This window comes from Brachyistius frenatus, unplaced genomic scaffold (assembly GCF_029030835.1).
Source record: "Brachyistius frenatus isolate BFR_SWC_R1_liver_20210118 unplaced genomic scaffold, ASM2903083v1 Contig_293, whole genome shotgun sequence".
Taxonomy (NCBI): Eukaryota; Metazoa; Chordata; class Actinopteri; family Embiotocidae; genus Brachyistius; species Brachyistius frenatus.
Genome location: NW_027210892.1, coordinates 59,247 through 76,676, shown reverse-complemented (window position 1 = coordinate 76,676; position 17,430 = coordinate 59,247). Strand labels below are relative to the sequence as shown.

Below are 17,430 nucleotides of genomic sequence, written 5' to 3'. Positions count from 1 at the left end.
TAGATTTAAGCAGAAGACTTGAGCAGCACAGACATGTGATCGAGACATAACGATCCGGCAGCTTGAAGTTTGAGGCAGGGAGAATAAATCCTGGTTGAGTGAATGCAGCTGGACTGATTGGAAAACTGGCAGCAGGTGAGGTGGGCATGGAGAGACGCTGCGTTCAAATGGGCTCGTATTTACCATGTACACGAGAAGTACCCAGCACCGCAGGAGCCAGTGATGGCTGTGCCACGTCTCGCATGTAAAAATGCACAAAAGTGTGAGGCGTGGCCCAACTCGCAGCTGTACTGATATCCTGCACTGGCACCCTGAACCGAGCCCATGATGTGGTTCCTGGTAGCTCCTGGTAGAATCAACCCCGGAGGAGGCTGAGAGCTCTTACACCTACATGGCCTCCACGATCCAGTGGGATAATCTCTGGCGGGACAGTGGTTTACCTTTCTGAGGAGTGGCCCAGGACACAAACAGCTGATCAGATCTCCCGAGTTCTGCTGTTCTACTCACGTAAACCTTCAGCGCCCGCTCGGGGCATAACGCGTTAAGCTTCTGGCCCTCCATTGTGGCACGGTGGTGCAGTGGTTAGCACTGTCACCTCACAGCAAAAAGGTTCAGGGTTCGAATCCGGTCCTGGGCCTTTCTGTGAGGAGTTTGCATGTTCTCCCTGTGCTTGCGTGGGTTCTCTCCGGGTTCTCCGGCTTCCTCCCATCATCCAAAAACATGCACCTCAGGTCAGGTTACCTGGCGCCGCGCTAGTGGCAGCCTGCTGCAGCATCTCCCCCCTGAGAGCCCCCCTGCTGTAGTGAAGACATTTCCCCTCGGGGATTAATAAAGTGAATACAAAAAAAAAAAAAAATGGAAAGCACTGTACGATGACTCCACCACCATCGGCACAAAAGCTGTAAACACACCTTAGTGAGCCCCGGGGAGAAGTGCAAACAGGAAGGGTGGATGGACAAAGCCTGCAAGTCAACTCACTCACCTGGCAGTGGTTAGAGCCAAAAGCAGAGCAGTCTTAATTGAGAGGAACTTCATCCCGACCACCTCCGTAGGCTCGAAAGGGTGGTGGGAGAGGGCGTCCAGCACCACTGACAGATCCCATAGTGGTACCAGGGGCCGGGCGCTTGCAGCGTCCACCTCTCAAATGGCAGACCAGAGGTTTGTCACCAAAACCAACATGTCAAGCTGAAATCACTGCAGGTTTTGGTTGCGATTCAATATTTTTGTCGACAAATGGCCGGATTTTGGAAGACACACTTGAGGGAAGTTAAATATTAAAGAATTTGAATGAAGTGCAGTCTCACCAGCAAGCAGAGAAAGCTACTTGTAAAACTCCCTGGGTTCGAATAGTCCAATAGTTCGAATAGGAAGGTTCCTCAGTGAGTGACGTGACCCGGAAGTAAATAAGTGGCAGCCATATTAAGAGCTGTTCAAATTCTTCAAATGCTTAGGAAAGGAGCTTCAATGCTTCCTATTTTATCTCCTTTAGCAGAGGATGCACCAGACCATCCTGTGGGAAAGGATAGGAGATAACACCGTCCCACAATTCCTTGAGGCCGCAACATTTATGGCGACACATCATTTCTCCGTTCAGCAATGATGATATTTGAAGTTGTACATTTGACGCTTAAAATATGATGCGCATATAATTAGCATTTATGTGGATAAATATGAGGACAGGAGGCTGAACGAGAGCAACCACCTCCTGGAAAAAACAGCTTCATGGTACAGATGATCACTTTCTGATCACAGGACGAAGACTGAACATCAGCTGAGCGTCAGGACGAAGACTGAACATCAGCTGAACGTCAGAACGAAGACTGAACGTCGGGACGAAGACTGAACGTGAACGTCGGGATTTTCACACATTTCAGCACCAAACCTAAGTTTACGGAGAGCAAAAACATATCAGTTTTCTGCCTTTAGTCGTGGAAGGTTCACACAGATCATCCTGAAATCACTGAACATCTTTCATCTGTCATGTTGCTCTCTTACCGCTTTGTTGCTCTCCAATTTAAAATTTTTACAAAAAGAAATGTCCATAAAACACAACTTTCCTAAGTTTAGTTTGCTGCTCGCAGCTGTTTGTAGGAGTCCTTCCTCGTTAGAGATCTTTACAGGCCGACCTACAGCTTCTCCAGACCAGCGAGTCCACAGACAGAGTTGTGCGCATTTACGCACGAGAACAACGTCAGTAACTTCATGAATGAATCTGCCTGACACAGAGAGCAGATGGATCACTATGAAGCAACCTTTTCCACGTCACACAGGTGAGCTGTCTTACAGACTCAGTTTATCAGCTGCAGGTAAATTATTGATCCTCAGCATCCGTCCTCTCAGTGAGGCTGAGTATTAATGACAGCTGTCGGGATATTTTTATTTTACTGTTTGTAAAAGTCTGATCTGTTTACTAAAGTCCGACATGTTTTCCTGTCATGTCAGTGTTTAATTATGGAGAGATTTCTGTTTCAGTCTCACAGCAGGAGGTCTGCTGTATTATTGTGAGCATTGATGCGCTCCCATAACCAACTCTCTTTGATCAATAACGCTTCACATGAAAGGGAATCATAGATGAACTGGATGAATAAAATGATTATCAGCTGCACACACAGCAGATCTGAGCTGATTAAGTCTATTCATTTATTTGAAGCCTGTTATTGAGCTTTGTGACTTTGAGTGAAGATGTTCATGTTTATTCAGCCTGCATGAAACAACACGGTGACACACGCGGGACAAAGTGTCCAAGATGCTTTTTGTAGTTCATCTTCTGAACGTTGTAGTTTCACCATGCAGGTCACGTCTTTAACATCTGCCATCGCATAACTACGTAACCTGGTGTAAGAGTCGGATCCTCTGAACACAGCGGTTCTCTTTTCCCAAGTCCTTATGAATTCTACTTCTCATCTTTCCTTGACGTCATGACGTTTTCCCGTGGGGTCAATAAATAGAGCTAATTCTTTGGACTATTTGAATGCACCCCCGATGTCTCATCGGCTGGAAAACCATAGTGACCTTTGAGTGCATATGCAATGTAAATGGGCCTATTAGGTACAGCAGGGAAAGATAACCTCAATGTGAAGCGCTTACAACCCACTTTTCATCCACACATTAAAACAAGTGATTTCACCGACGCTTTCAAGCAGCTGAGAGTATTTAATTATGCTCTCAGATATTGTTATTTTTAGTTAGAATAAAACCATGCATGCGCTGAGGCATTCAAAGAAAAGCTGGTTGTGCATGTTCGGCCAGTTAATTTTTAATATTAGATCACTTGTGAACAAAAATGTTTGATCATGAAAGTTGCAAAAATATTTCCAACATCAGTAAAATCACACCAGCTTCTGCATTTTGTTCCTTCTTTGATAACTTTCATCAACCGCTCTTGTCTTCTTAACAGGCCGTTCCCAGACACCAAAAAGGGCCTCATGATGCTGGTCTATGAATTTCCCCGTCTCAAAGATGCTCATGTCAGCGGTTAACTTCATCCCGCTATACACAAAATGAGCAAAAAGTCATTTTCAGCCCTAAATAAGTAAAAACATTCATGTTCTCCAATAGGTTTTTCATAGTGCACACTTACAAAAGGTGATTGGTCCATCCATCCATGATGTATCGTAGATGGGTAAAGAGGACAGCTGTGAGGGATTTACAGCGATCCACCTCATTCTGGTTTCTGCAGCCATCACCACACACTGGACAGGACACAATCTGTCCTGAACACGCTGCTGTTGGGCACTGCAGAGCACGGACAAATGCTCGTGTTGTAGTTTCTTCTCCCCCACCAAGCTCCTCTGCTCCCTTTCCCTCTCTACACATCCATATTACAATAATTAATGTTTCTAACTTGTCATCTCTCTCGTAGTTTATTTTAGTTTTCCTTGTCTCTCTCCTCTCGTCGTTTCCAGAATGGTTTTGTACCACTGCCTCCATGATCCAGCTAACCACTTGCTGCTTCAAATATTATATTCTCATTATTGTTATTATATTTGGAACTTGGATTTGTATGCATGTATATAGTGTATTTTTTTTTATTGTACTGCATTTATTGTGGTATTATTTAGGTTGGTGATCACTGAGTTTATTTATATACTGCAGACATACATTTATAATTATACACCTAATTTGAATAAATAGTACAAATTATTTGTATTCTTTACCTTTATTTGTTCACCTTCATTTTGAGGTCATGGAGAAAGTATTTTCAAGAACTACAAATAAAAAAAATCTTACTTGTCAAAAGTATCTTATTATAGCTTTGACTTTTTTCAGCATGTCAATAACCTACTCGTCCACAGCCGCCTTCACTCACCTCCCACTACCACACCTCCATCAGCTGGCACAGCTGTCTCAGTTCAGTAATCGCCACCTGGCAGTAGATGAACCCGAGTCCTGCACTCCACCTGTGTCAGTCTGTCTGATCACATCACCTGGTACCTCGCTGCAGTCCTGTAAGTCCGGTTGCATGATCCGCAATTCCTGTTCTGACCCCCAGTCTGTCTCCCGCCTGCTGCAGTTCTACCAGTGTGCCTGCCGGCCTGATAACCTGTGGTACGTACCTGCCGTCTAGTGTCGATCCACGGAGATCACCTGCGAGGTAGAAGCCCCGTCCTGCGTTGTTCCTCGGATCACCAGTAGACGTGTCTTGGCAATCCTGTGTCGGTCCACAGGAAACCACACAGTCAACCCGGCCCGCTGTCGTGTCGGTCCTCAGAGATCACCAGGCGCCCAGCCTCCAGCTCAGTGTCAGTCCTCAGTCACCAGGTCCTCCAGCTCAGTGTCAGTCCTCGGAGACCACCAGGTGCCCAGCCTCCAGCTCAGTGTCAGTCCTCGGAGACCACCAGGCGCCCAGCCTCCAGCTCAGTGTCAGTCCTCGGAGACCACCTGCCTGCCTGCCGCCTGTGCGACCCCGCCCGGATCCAAGCAAGTGTGGAGCACGGGGACGCTCACAGCACCCAGTGTGGACCAGCCTGCCTCAGCACCGCTCACCGGCCCATTCCTGCTTTGGCCTGAGCTACTCCAATGAGGATTGCAGGGACACTCTCCCCTTAGGGACTCTGTCTGAGTTCCTGCCCTAACCCTGGGAGAAACCGGGGCCGGTAGTGACCGTTTATTGGCTCTCAGACATTTCAGACTCGATTCTGTGCTCACGCACGATTCACTGGACATTTTTACCCTGTTCTATGGCTCAATAATATCCCAAGTCATCTGCTGTACATGCTGCGTTTAGGTCCGTTATAATGCCACCACATAACAGTAAGAGGCAAAAGTACTAAAACAAGTTCCAGTGAATCAAAACCAGAGTATCAGTCCAACTGAGCAGAGGGACAAAAAGGGGCAAGAGGCCAAATCCAACAAACAAAAACACAGGTCATACACTCAGTAACTCACGAGCAAAAACACCCTCACAAAGAGCATGGAAACTACGAGGAACTGGCAAAGACACGAGGGAAAGACAGGTATTTATACACTGACAATTAGACACGGGTGCAAACAATCAGGGCGAGGCAGACAATCAACGAAGGTGGGAAACACGAGAGACTGGAAGTGAAGATGTCGAAAATGAGAGAAAGGTGAGTGATTCAAAATAAAACAGGAAATGAATTAAACTGAATGAATGAATGCAGACAATTAGCAGATTTGACAGGATGTGACAATTATAAATATTCTGCCATACATGTACCTGGTTAATGTTGAGCAACGTGGATTTGATATAATGTGTGATCGTGTTTATTCACAAATCCAATGTGTCAAAAACAAGTATTTGCCCATTGGTGAGTCTGTTATCGATTAGTCAGACTGTTTACTAAGCTAACATTATCGCCGTTATCTAAGATCAGCTCTAAAAGCACGTTTGGACACCGCGGCAGGATTTCAGTCACAATCAGAATATGAAACTACTTTACTGTCATTAAAATAATCATTGCACATATCCAAGCCACAGTTATTTACATCGCTCTGATATGCTAACAAAATAAAGACCATAGATTTAAAGATGATGACAGATTAGAACTAATTTACGGCAGTACTTGGCTTAACCCTCGGCCACTTGCATCAAATTTACATATGCACCAGGGGGCGGGGCCAGTGTAACATGGCGTAGCCATATACGATACGGCCTACCACTTTCATGTGGCAAATGCCGTGAGCAGACAGTTTGTACCAGTGACAAAGGAGCAGCATGCCTCCAGGGATAGGTACAGAAGGAGTTGGTACACCGCCAGGAATCGGTACATGGCACCCCAGAGAAGGCGGGGCATACCAGCAGGAGAAGTGCCATACCTCCAGCGATCGGCATGTACTGCTGCTCCACGAGGTGACATACCAACAGACACTTTGCGATCTTGCCGTCTCTCCAAAGAACGGCACCAATAAACTGACGCCTAAACGTTTACTTGTGTAAGCGAATGTTAAGTGAGCTTCGGCAGGCCATGCATTTATGCTACATATTTATCATCCTAAATTACCCACTAAACTAACTTATAGAGTTTATTTCACATTTACCTTTTCGCCAGCAACAACCTTAGCGATGAGACGACTCCTCGGCATGAAACGAGTATCTGGTAGGGATAATTTGACGATTACGAGTGTCATCCAAGTAATTGTGTCAATATCCGTGTTGATGAAGGCTTCTAACAGACACTAGCTGTGTGCACACAGCTACACACAGTGTTGCAGATGTGTTGGTGTTCAGCGTCTACAGGCATTAACAACAACTCGCAACTCTCCTGGTTAATTTCTGGCATCGGCTCATTTCAATCAGGTTTGTATAAAATGTCTTCAGCCGAGTTACTCTGAGAACGTTACTCTTACTGGACTCATTAAGATATCTTCACTCAGCTGACCGCTTTCAGTGACAATGCACTATAGTGTAAGGCTGAATGCACATTTCGAAGTGGACTGTCTGCATAAATCACTGAACTTCCCACCGACAGTTTATTTAATAAAATAAGAAAACCAGGCTAATGATCTATCCCCCCCCTCCCTCCACACACACACACACACACACACACACACACACACACACACACACACACACACACACACACACACACACACACACACACACACACACACACACACACACACACACACACACACACACACACACACACACATTGTTTTCTGAATAATATACAAAGTATTTTTTTATGACTAGCCTGACATTTTTTTTTCTCACTGTAGCTCAACAATAACAATAAATTTGCCTGCTTTGTGATATGGAAATTAATTAATGTATTTCTTTAAAACAATTTTGCACTGAAATATAACAGAGGGATGGAAGGCAAGACAAGGCAAGTTTATTTCTAGAGCACAACAAGGCAATTCAAAGTGCTTCACATAAAACCATTAAAACCATCAAAACACAAGGCAAAAGAAAAGGACATTTAAAAACAATTAAGAACAGTGATTAAAACATTAAAAACAGTCATTAAAACATTAAACAAGGACAAACTCCAGGAAACTGAAAACAAGCCGGCTGATTAAGAGGAGAGCTGCCAACAGAAAGAGGATAACGTCTTCGGTCCACTTTTTCATTTATTTTAACCGTGCATTAATGACTTAAAGTCAGACCACTCTGGTGGTGTCTTTATATGCAAATGATGCTTTATTAATGTCTAATAAAAGAATAAAAGTTTAAGTTATTTATAAAAATAGCTCCATCTTGAGCAGCTAAAACATTTACACGCTTACATGTTTGCCTCCAGGAATATAAATAGTTTATTATGGACCTATAAAGTTAATATCAATAACATTTGAGCAAACTGTGGCCCATACACATCGAAGAGACACCGTACAACCATAAACTTCGAACAGATTGAGCATTAAAACGAGGCTGCAGTTTGATGTTTCCACTCCTCTCCTTCAGTGCATTCGTGCATGACAAGTCCAACTATCCAACCTCACTTTGCCGTGTGCTGATCAGGACATAAACACTGACAAAGGTTGGCATGTTTGCCACCATGAAGAAGAACATGATGAAGGTTTAAAGAGGGACCATGATGTTCAAAGTATACTAAAATATTTTTGATTATTTTGTTTAACTACACAAAACTACAGCAGACTGAACAGGGAAAACTATTTGTGAGAGTGATTTGTCGTAACTAACTTAAATTTTAGGTAGGACTATAAGAAATCAGTCAGAAAGATCAGCAACAGTCAGACGAAGGTGAACACTTGACGTTACTCTGCTGGTCTCAGGCGTCTCTGCCGCCCCGGTTGGGTGATGCTAGCAGGTCAGTCCGTAGATCTGTTGGCGTTAAGTACTGCAGCTGCTCTATGCACACTCGACAAACAGCCTTATCTTTGGTAATTACTTTGATATCTGTGGTGTAGAAATATTACTCTGAATGTTTTTTACTAAATAATAAATGCAGCAATTTCTGATCAACCCATATCATTCTCAGGCTTAAATAAGCAATTTACGGTTACTTCCCACCCACTTCTGGTATAAGCCCCGCCCCTCCTGGATTAAGCCCCATCAGAGTATGGATACTGATAATGATGTACTCGCTGGTCTCTAGCTGCTGCTTTAACTTGTTTTACATGATTTTAAACTGAACATTGTAGGGTTTTCACAAGCTTTAATTAAGCTTGAAGAAATTGACATTTATTGAGTAATCCCAAAAATAACTGGCAGAAACCTAAACTAAAAGTAATCATGGGAAACAGCCCAAGTGAGGACCATAAATAATGGATTGTTAGTTAAATTTCCAGAAAACATTCATAATAAAATTTGCAATATTGATTATAAATATCACAATTACAGTTGTAGATATGTTCCTTCAATAGTTCAGCTGAATCAAAAACAATCAAAAACACTGCGCTGTCTGAAGGAAGAAGACACGATGAAAATAAATGATCAAAAACAGCGTGGGATAACTTTGGATATCTTAAAAAAGAACATGAAGACGGATATCCCGCTTGAAGAAAATATGGACACAGAGTGTCTCCACAGGAGGAAACACGTGAAACATCTTACCAGATATTTTCCGAGACGGTTATCATACCCTGAAAAACTCTCCCTCGTTCCCACAAATATTCACGCCTTTGAATTAGTTCAGTTTCTCTGCTAACAGCTGCACACGGCATCGTACGGTCGCGCTGCAGCGACCAGCAACCAAACAAGTAGCTCATGCATTGAAAATTCAGCTTTTGCTACGTACTGCATTTTACTGCTGTAATATTAATATTAATAGCACAGGGAACCACTGATGCTGTAAAGTAAATCTAACCCGGAGACTTCATCACTGTGACACAGTAACCTTTAGAAATGCCAGTAGCTCCCTTCAAGGCAAAAACCCTCATTAATCAGTTCTACTGAGAGCAGCAAAGCACCAGGACAGTTCTTTTACTACAAGCTCATGGACTACACTGAAAAATATATCCTGATAAAAAAAACACAATCAAATACTGATCTTCAATAATATGAAGGTGTGAGATGTTTTATTACTGTAATTAAGAAGGTTCAGAGTTGAGCATCTGTTTCTTGATGCTGTGTTCAATTCATGCTATAGTATGACTTTTTTTTTTCAGATTTTGGACGACATGCTGTTGTAGCCTGAGGTGGCACAGTGGTGCAGTGGTTACCGCTGTTACTTCACAGCAAGACGATTTTGTGTTTGATCCTGGGCCAGGGCCTTTCTGTGAGGAGTTTGCATGTTCTCCTTGTGTCTGCGTGGGTTCTGTCTGGGCACTTTTCTCACATTTTGGATGACACGTCCAAAATGTGAGAAAAAGTCATAATAGTCTAAAAAGTCTAAAAAGTCATAGTATGTCGTACTAAATGTGAAAAAAAGTCATACTATAGTATAAGGTGCAGTAAGCTAATTGACTGCAGGCAGATGTTAGGGAGAGAGGGATCAATGATTAATTCATAAAGCTGCAATATCTTTACGTCATTATGTAAGCAGCATTAATAATGCCTGAGGGGATGAGGAATACATCTAAATTAAGGCAGGGGGTAATGAAGTATATCACTGCATTGAAATAAGTTGTCAATGAATTTGCTGAAACAAGGAGAAATAAATAGTTTGAGAGGAGCCTGTGACTTTAAAAATGTTAAATAGAGTCCTGGAAGGATGGCTGCGGAGAGTCACCGGCAGGGTTTACCTGTAGGAGGGGTGGAGGTCAGGGGTCTGTGGTGGTAATTGTGAAGTGATATCAAATTTTCTATTACATGATTAAGAAGGAGTGTGTTGGGAGCCAGGGAACGACAGGCAGGCATAGACCTCCACCACAAACATCTGGACCAATCAGCAACCATCAGTGATGTCATCATTGGTTTGTGAACGTTATGAATCCTCCAGTTCAGATTCTGTCCGTCACCATCTCGTTAGTTCGGAGCGGTTTGGAGCAGGAAGTGACCATATTAGGACGAGCTGGGGGAGGAGCCAGCGGTGGATCTGACCGATCTGATTGGAAACCTGACGATACTACGTCCCGCCCACCGATAGCTGTAACCTGACTGCACCACAGGCCTGTCAATCAAACAGACACGCCCCCAAAACCAGGTCTTCTTGAATCTTCTTTTCTAATGAATGAGGGATTATTTTCAGATGGACCTCCAGAAAACTAATAAGAAGGAGTGACTTTAGCTAACAACACCGAGATAACTGATGGACACATTTTATTCACTTTGGATTTGCAAACATTAATCTCATCTCTACATTTTAGAAATCTCCAACTGTAACCATGTTTTCTACCTGTGGGACTCGACATGCTGACTATTCGACACTGCTTATGGTTTCACAACATGGTTCGATATATTTTCTGTCACCGTTCCAAAAACAAACCGTTCCAAATCTTCTGCGAACATCAGCCAGTTTTCTGAGCCAGTGGGAAACAGACAGAAAGCTTTTCATCACCAAACTCTTTTCCCTCATAGCAGTTAGAGATTTTGCTTGATAAAAGCTTTCTAAATAAAACATGTGATTGTTATTAGTGCGGATAGTGACGGAGAGGGAGAAAGAATAGCGGGTATGAAATACCACTTACGAGGATGCAAAGTGGAACAAGCACAGACAATCTGTGACAGACTGAAAACAGATGTCCAGCAGAAATATCCTGCCGAATGGAAGGCCGAGAGCACCCCGGACACCCGACGGACTTCTTTATTTATCATGTAGCGCAAACACAAGGACAAGAAGTGGAGTGGAACTATTACATGTTGGTTCAACGTTAGGAAGGACTTGAGTTAGATTGTTTTCACCTATAGTGCTCACATATCCATATACAGTTATATATTTAGGGTTGGAATATAAGCTTATACATTTTTTTACAGATGTTAAAATCCCATCTGAAGTTCACATATTCCTTCCTGCACTATTAAGCTGCTCTCCATGTCAGCTTCACAATATGGCTGTACAGTGTCTAGGAAAACACTGAGTTACTAAATCTATATATTCCATTTAAATACATTTTTAAAAGATCTATATAAAAGATCTTATTCTGATTTCAGATGTTATTATAATACTTTTCCTGCAGTGTAACCATGATGTGCTGATAGAAGTGCACTCAGGTGTGTTTCTGAACCGGTCAGAGCCGTGCTAGCTGTTTCCTTCTGCTTCAGTCCTTATGCTAAGCTAGGCTAACCCCAGCTAGGTACCTAAGACACAGACAAAAGATTTTGCTGAACTATCTCTTTAAGACTTTGTAGATTATTTCCATGCCTGTGATTGAAAAATATGAAAGCTTCTGTCCATCAGATGGTGCTGTTTAATGCAGTGAAATGTTATAATTCCCAGTTGCTCTTTTACATTTACAAAATTTTGTTTACTATATTCATATATATATACAAATGTAGATCTATATACATTTATGTATACAGATATAGATCAGTGCATTGAAACATATTGTTATTTTACCTTCCCTTTATATTTTTTATCAGTCTTTTATGGTTAAAATGGTACATTTTTTAAATTTCTTTACAGTTGCCAATTTTAAAAGAGTTTGCCCTGCGTTTTGTGTCCAAACATAAATCCATCCTTTATCTAAACCTGCTGTATCCTGAACAGGGTGACGGGGGGGTGTGGAGCCTATCCCAGGTCACTGGAGGGGAAGGCGGGGTTCACCCTGGACAGATCACCAATCCATCACAGGGCCAACACATAGAGACAGACGGAAACAAAGACCATTCATGCTCTCATTCACACCTGAGAGCAATTTATAGAACCACCAATGAACCTGACCTGCATGTTTATTTGGACGGTGGGCGGAAGCCGGAGAGAACCCACGCAGGCTCAGGGAGAACATGCTGCGAGGCGATAAGTGCTAACCATTGCACCACTGTGCCGACCCCATGCACAAGCATGCAAGCAAACAATACCTTTTCGAAATTATTACTTTTTTTTTTTTTTTACTAAAAATACTCTAAAATATAAGTAAGCTTCAGAGTTCTACTCTACATGAGTAAAATGTTGTGCTGCTAGACAGCGTCAGTACAGACACAAGGGTGATCTAGAAAAACTGTATAATATTATAGCACTGGTCAGATGAATTAGATACGAGGCCAACGTAAAGATTTATTATTATTTTCTCATTTATCATAAACAGGCAATTCGTATACTGTGAGGTTACATTTAATCATTTCTAACTTTTGTTATATACCAATGGACCCATAAAAAGTCTAAATATTAACTTACTTTATAATAAATGATCAAGTCATTGATCTGTTACTTTCTTCATTGAATGGAGTCTAATAAAATGACCTGAGTGACTGGAACAGAAACAGTCAAACATGTAGACCTGTGGACTGGTTATATAGCCTACATACAAACAATACAATACCAGACAATAGACAATAATTCAGACCATCCATCCATTCCTCTTCACCTGTTCAACTATCTGAACAGCAGGCAGAGGGATTTACTGGATATAGAGGTGAGTGGGAATGCCTTCCTCCAGAGGGGTGACCTCCTGAAAGCTGAACACCTCCACGGTCCTCTGAAACACAGAATATTTAAAAGATTACTTAAAGTCACAAAGATACAGACACACTGAAGAGTGAGAGGCCGCCTCACCTCGGCGCTGGTCAGCAGCTCCTCTCTGGGTGTGGTGAAGAGAAGCTCATACAGTCTGTATTTCTGAAACAGACTGCAACCAACACAACATATGATCACTGTGTCACTTCAATTATTTAAACACAACATAGCCGATAAGAGCACAGACCTCTCTGATACATCTATATTAAATGATGCAATATAAACACAACACACTGGGCAGGATTTCAAGTATATATATTTTTTTTGCTTTTGACAAGACTCACCTGTTAATGAAAAACTATTCCAGGTAATGAACTTCTGAAGCTGTTTGACATATTTCCAATAAAATGGTCAAATATCATCAAGGCAAACAGTGGCTACTTTAAGAAATTTTAAATAGCAAGCATGTTGTCTTTACTTCTTTTCCCACTACACAACTACATTTGTGTTGTTGTATGCTGGTTCGTGTAGCCTACTGTACCGTCACCTGCAAAGAGCGAATGGACACACACATGTTTATAACAGCGTGTCAGTTCACCATGCTGGTCCCACATGAACATATTGGCAGGGATTTACAGCAGGTATCAACTTCTAATGATCAAGCTTGTCTGAATGAGTCAGAGATCAGAGATTAGACCAAAAAAAAGGTATTTACTTGTTTCTGATGTAACATACGAGTGTTGCAGCTTCTTCAGCATCTAGAAGTGAAGCGGTGTCGTCCGGTGAAGAGGAGCACTGGCAGGCAGCCCCCAAGGCCTCAGCAAACTGCATCAGGTTATCCACCAAACCCATCTGCTTCTCTGAAATATAATACAACAGAATACACCAGTGCAATCTGATATAAACGGAAAATGGCAACACATTTTGGACATTAACATGAGGGGAACCTCGTGTTAAAACATATATTTCAACGGATATGAGGAACATCATTTATCTTATTGACCTTTTTAGATTTCTTTTCAGTGAGATCTTATTCTAGTTTAAAGTGACTTTGCTGTTGTAAACATTACTGTTGCAGCTGCAAATCTATTTGGATCTATATAGGAAAAGATACAAATTATTTTAACCACAGCCTTCAACTTCAACTTCAACTTCTTTAACGTCAATCCACCAAATGACATACAGACATTCAGGTGGATTGAAAAAACATTTCTCACAGTCCTACTGTGTGCAAAATAAATAGACCACACAAAAAAAGCATAAATATGCAACAACAAAAAAACAACAACTACAAAAAACAAACAAAAACAATAATACACACAATGTAGTGCAAATACGGGTCCAAAAGTTCAGAGTTTATGGGGAAAGCAGGTTGCAGTGATATTTGGGTTGAAATTGAAGTGTGTGGGTTGTATGAATAGACTGTTTATTACACACTCTGGCAACTTGGCAAATGACATATAACACATACACATACTAAACTTATGGGTCCATGTCAATCATGAGAGTTTACTGAAACAACAAAACGAGTGGATGCCAGCAGAAGATCTCAAAATACGGGAGAAACTCGAGGCAAACATGTTTTTTCAGGTGAACCACTCGCTCGACAAGGAACTACTTTCGGAGGAATCACAGGAGGCAAACTTTCCCTAAATAGACTGTAACTTTAAAAGGTGGACTGTTTTGTCTCCCGACCTGTGTCACCGCATGAACACCGCCTCTAACGTACGTCAGCCTGTCATCCCCTCTCTCTGCGTGTCCTCCCACCTCTGATGTTATCCAGCAGGATGTGCAGCACAGCCATGGTGAAGGAGGTCTGTGTGGGGGTGAAGTCGGCGTCTTGAGCCCAACAGAAACCGCAGACGAAGTAGTCGAGCAGGACGGCCTGCTTCATGCAAATCTGGCGCTGCTTGAGGCCCAGGACCTCTTCCAGCTCTCTGAAAACACAGAGCACATTATTATTATTATTATTATTATTATTTCACTATCACAGTTCCATATCGGTAACTCTCCAGGGACCCTTGCTGGAACAGTACTTCAGGGCGATAGCTCCCATTGAGGTTGTATATTATGTACATATAAAAGGCCAAACATACCTTCTAGCATTCAAACTAAATAACTTACTCAGCTTGAAGTTTCATTATCTACAAAAACACTGCAGTTGATGAGGATGAGGAACCCGTCGGGGAGATCAGGGACAGTTGTAACACTTTTTAGCATCCCCCCCCCCCCCCCCCCGCCCAAAAAAAAACAAAATCCCAAACTATGGCTTAAACAATGTATGGACGTGGTTTTATTAAATATGTAGTTTGCTAATGTGTGTAGGCTTTTAAAATGTAAATTTAACAACATAAACCATAACTACTGTACAAATAAAAGTGAGAAGGCTGTATGTTTGAAGTATGTTTGGACGGACAGACGGTAGATGTGTTTGAAAAGTGAATGATTCAACATTTTAATGACGCATTGTTAGCTCAGCAGCTCCAAAGTTGAGAGTAGAGTGGATGGTAACATATCTAATGCTGTTTCCTCCATAAACCAGAGCAACTACGAACACTAACCACATTTATCTGACATAGTTGATGAATAGCCTAATTTTTCCAGTTTCCGAGAGGAACATAACGTGTCAAACATGATTATGAATAGCTTTGGTCTCCATTCACTTCCATCACTGACTGTATTTAAGTGAGTTTATAAATTAGCAGGCAGTGACGCAGTGACGTAATGACGTAATGACGCAGTAACTTACGCCTCCACCTCCTCCGCGGTCTTCTGCAGCAGGTCTCGGATTTGTTGGTGCTGCAGCGCTTCCCACTGGAGGAAGACGACTTCCTGTTTCCCACAGGGGAAGACAAACGTAAAACACAACAAACTAACAACAGATGCAAAATCGTGATTGCTGATCCTTTACTTTCTGCTGCTCCTTTGTCTCAGGACGTGGCGCTCCTCCGGACATGTTGACGCTGTGGTCGTTGTCACGGCAACACTCCGTCGACGCGATGTGTTCAGGTCCCGTCCTTCCGCCTCAGGTCTCGGACATAACAGCTTTTCTCCCCACAAACGCTCTCTAACGCGACATTTTGTTGTTTTCTGCAAACATGACAAACTACAATAAAAAAATAAAAAAAACTAATTTCACAGGAGAAAATTGTACCTGTAGAATTTCAATCAAACTTTAGTTAGTATCACTGTTCCTTATCCGTTATTTCTGTGATATTATATAAATCCGAGCTGCATGCTATATTTAATGATGGCATGTGTTTTGTTTTTAAAAGAAACTGTAGGCCCATGTTTAGGCAATAGAACAAATAAATAACTAATCAATTCTTCATCTGTGTATTATAGGGTGATAGCGCTTACTGGTCTTTTAATGCACATTTTTTTTCAATCTATTTACTAGCCCATATGTATATGATTATAGTCTATATGTGTATAAGAATGATTAAAGTCAGAATTGGTGTTACTTCTAACTATTATGTTTTCTGAGAGATTTACATTTACAAGTTCTTTTTCATAATCTTCTGCTTCTGGCAAACGTAACAAAAAAAGAAAAACAATACAACGATTTGTGATCTAATTTTACAGTGCTGGTTTTTGAAGGCCTGAACAATTGGACTGGACTCGATTATTAGATAGTATTTTTATGTGAAATCTATACTTTTGATAGTCCTGTACCAAAGGTCAAGAGAAACATTAATTGAATTGAGAAATCAACTTTAGTATTTGTATATATTCTGTTTAAATGTTATCACATAGCATCACAATATTTAAGGACCAGTTAGGAATTATACCATCTTTGGTCAACGATTATCTTTACAGCTGAAATGTATTTGTTAACACCCTGTGATTGTCTGGTTGAGCCTTCAGCTCAGCTGAAAAGGGCCTACATTTATGCCAGACAGGAACATTTTTCTTTAAACAAACGCTTATGTCTTAATGCTTCAAACTGTTTTTTTTTTTGTTTTGTTTTGTTTTTTTTTTATGAGATTGTGAAAGCTTCACCCATAAAAGCCAAGTGGTCTGTAATAGTGTGTTCACACAGCTAAATGTTTTATTTTGAAAAAGACTCAGTCATTTCCAAAAGCAGTTTTTAGCGAGTGTTACTCAAACAGGAGAAAATAGTACATTTTAACTATTTTCAGGAACGGATTAATACACATTTTGGTGACCAAGTGAATATATGTGGCAGCAGGAAAAGTCCAAATGAACTGGACATGTGTGTTCATGTTAATAAACTCAAATTTACCAGTGTGGCTCACTTAACACTGAAGCTCTCTCACAGATGTATCAGCCTTTGCTACACGGTACTTGTTAACACGTTCACTGTTGGTTCTCATATTTGTTGACAACAATAAAAACTCTCACCAGACTGATCCTTCAAAGATGCATGTCAGTGACTGCAGCTAATTTTACAAGCAGATAAAACTCATCAGATTATCCCTGACTTGTACAGACCACATACCACAGACGCATGTCTCAAAAGGCGACTGTCACATTACACAGACTGGAA

At 41.6% G+C, this 17,430-nt stretch overlaps 1 protein-coding gene across 1 annotated transcript; it reads right to left on the bottom strand.

Moving 5' to 3' along the window:
* Window positions 1-12,508: 12,508 nt before the first annotated feature.
* On the bottom strand, window positions 12,509-15,947 carry cabcoco1 (ciliary associated calcium binding coiled-coil 1). Its single transcript, XM_069722486.1, has 6 exons — window positions 15,832-15,947; window positions 15,670-15,752; window positions 14,688-14,857; window positions 13,636-13,780; window positions 13,020-13,092; window positions 12,509-12,942 (listed from the first exon to the last, which is right to left on the bottom strand). Exons 1-6 carry the CDS (start codon window positions 15,874-15,876, stop codon window positions 12,865-12,867), a joined length of 594 nt encoding a protein of 197 aa, XP_069578587.1. The 5' UTR covers window positions 15,877-15,947; the 3' UTR covers window positions 12,509-12,864.
* Between the last annotated feature and the right edge of the window lie 1,483 nt (window positions 15,948-17,430).

Bases quoted from the DNA above. Each gene is read 5' to 3' on its own strand.
- cabcoco1 (XM_069722486.1), bottom strand. From the start codon at position 15,876: ATGTCCGGAGGAGCGCCACGTCCTGAGACAAAGGAGCAGCAGAAA. The intron at 14,858-15,669 runs GTAAGTTACTGC...CTGTGTTTTCAG, and splicing joins ACCGCGGAGGAGGTGGAGGC to AGAGCTGGAAGAGGTCCTGG. The intron at 13,093-13,635 runs GTAAATACCTTT...TGTTGGTTGCAG, and splicing joins GTATGTTACATCAGAAACAA to TCTGTTTCAGAAATACAGAC.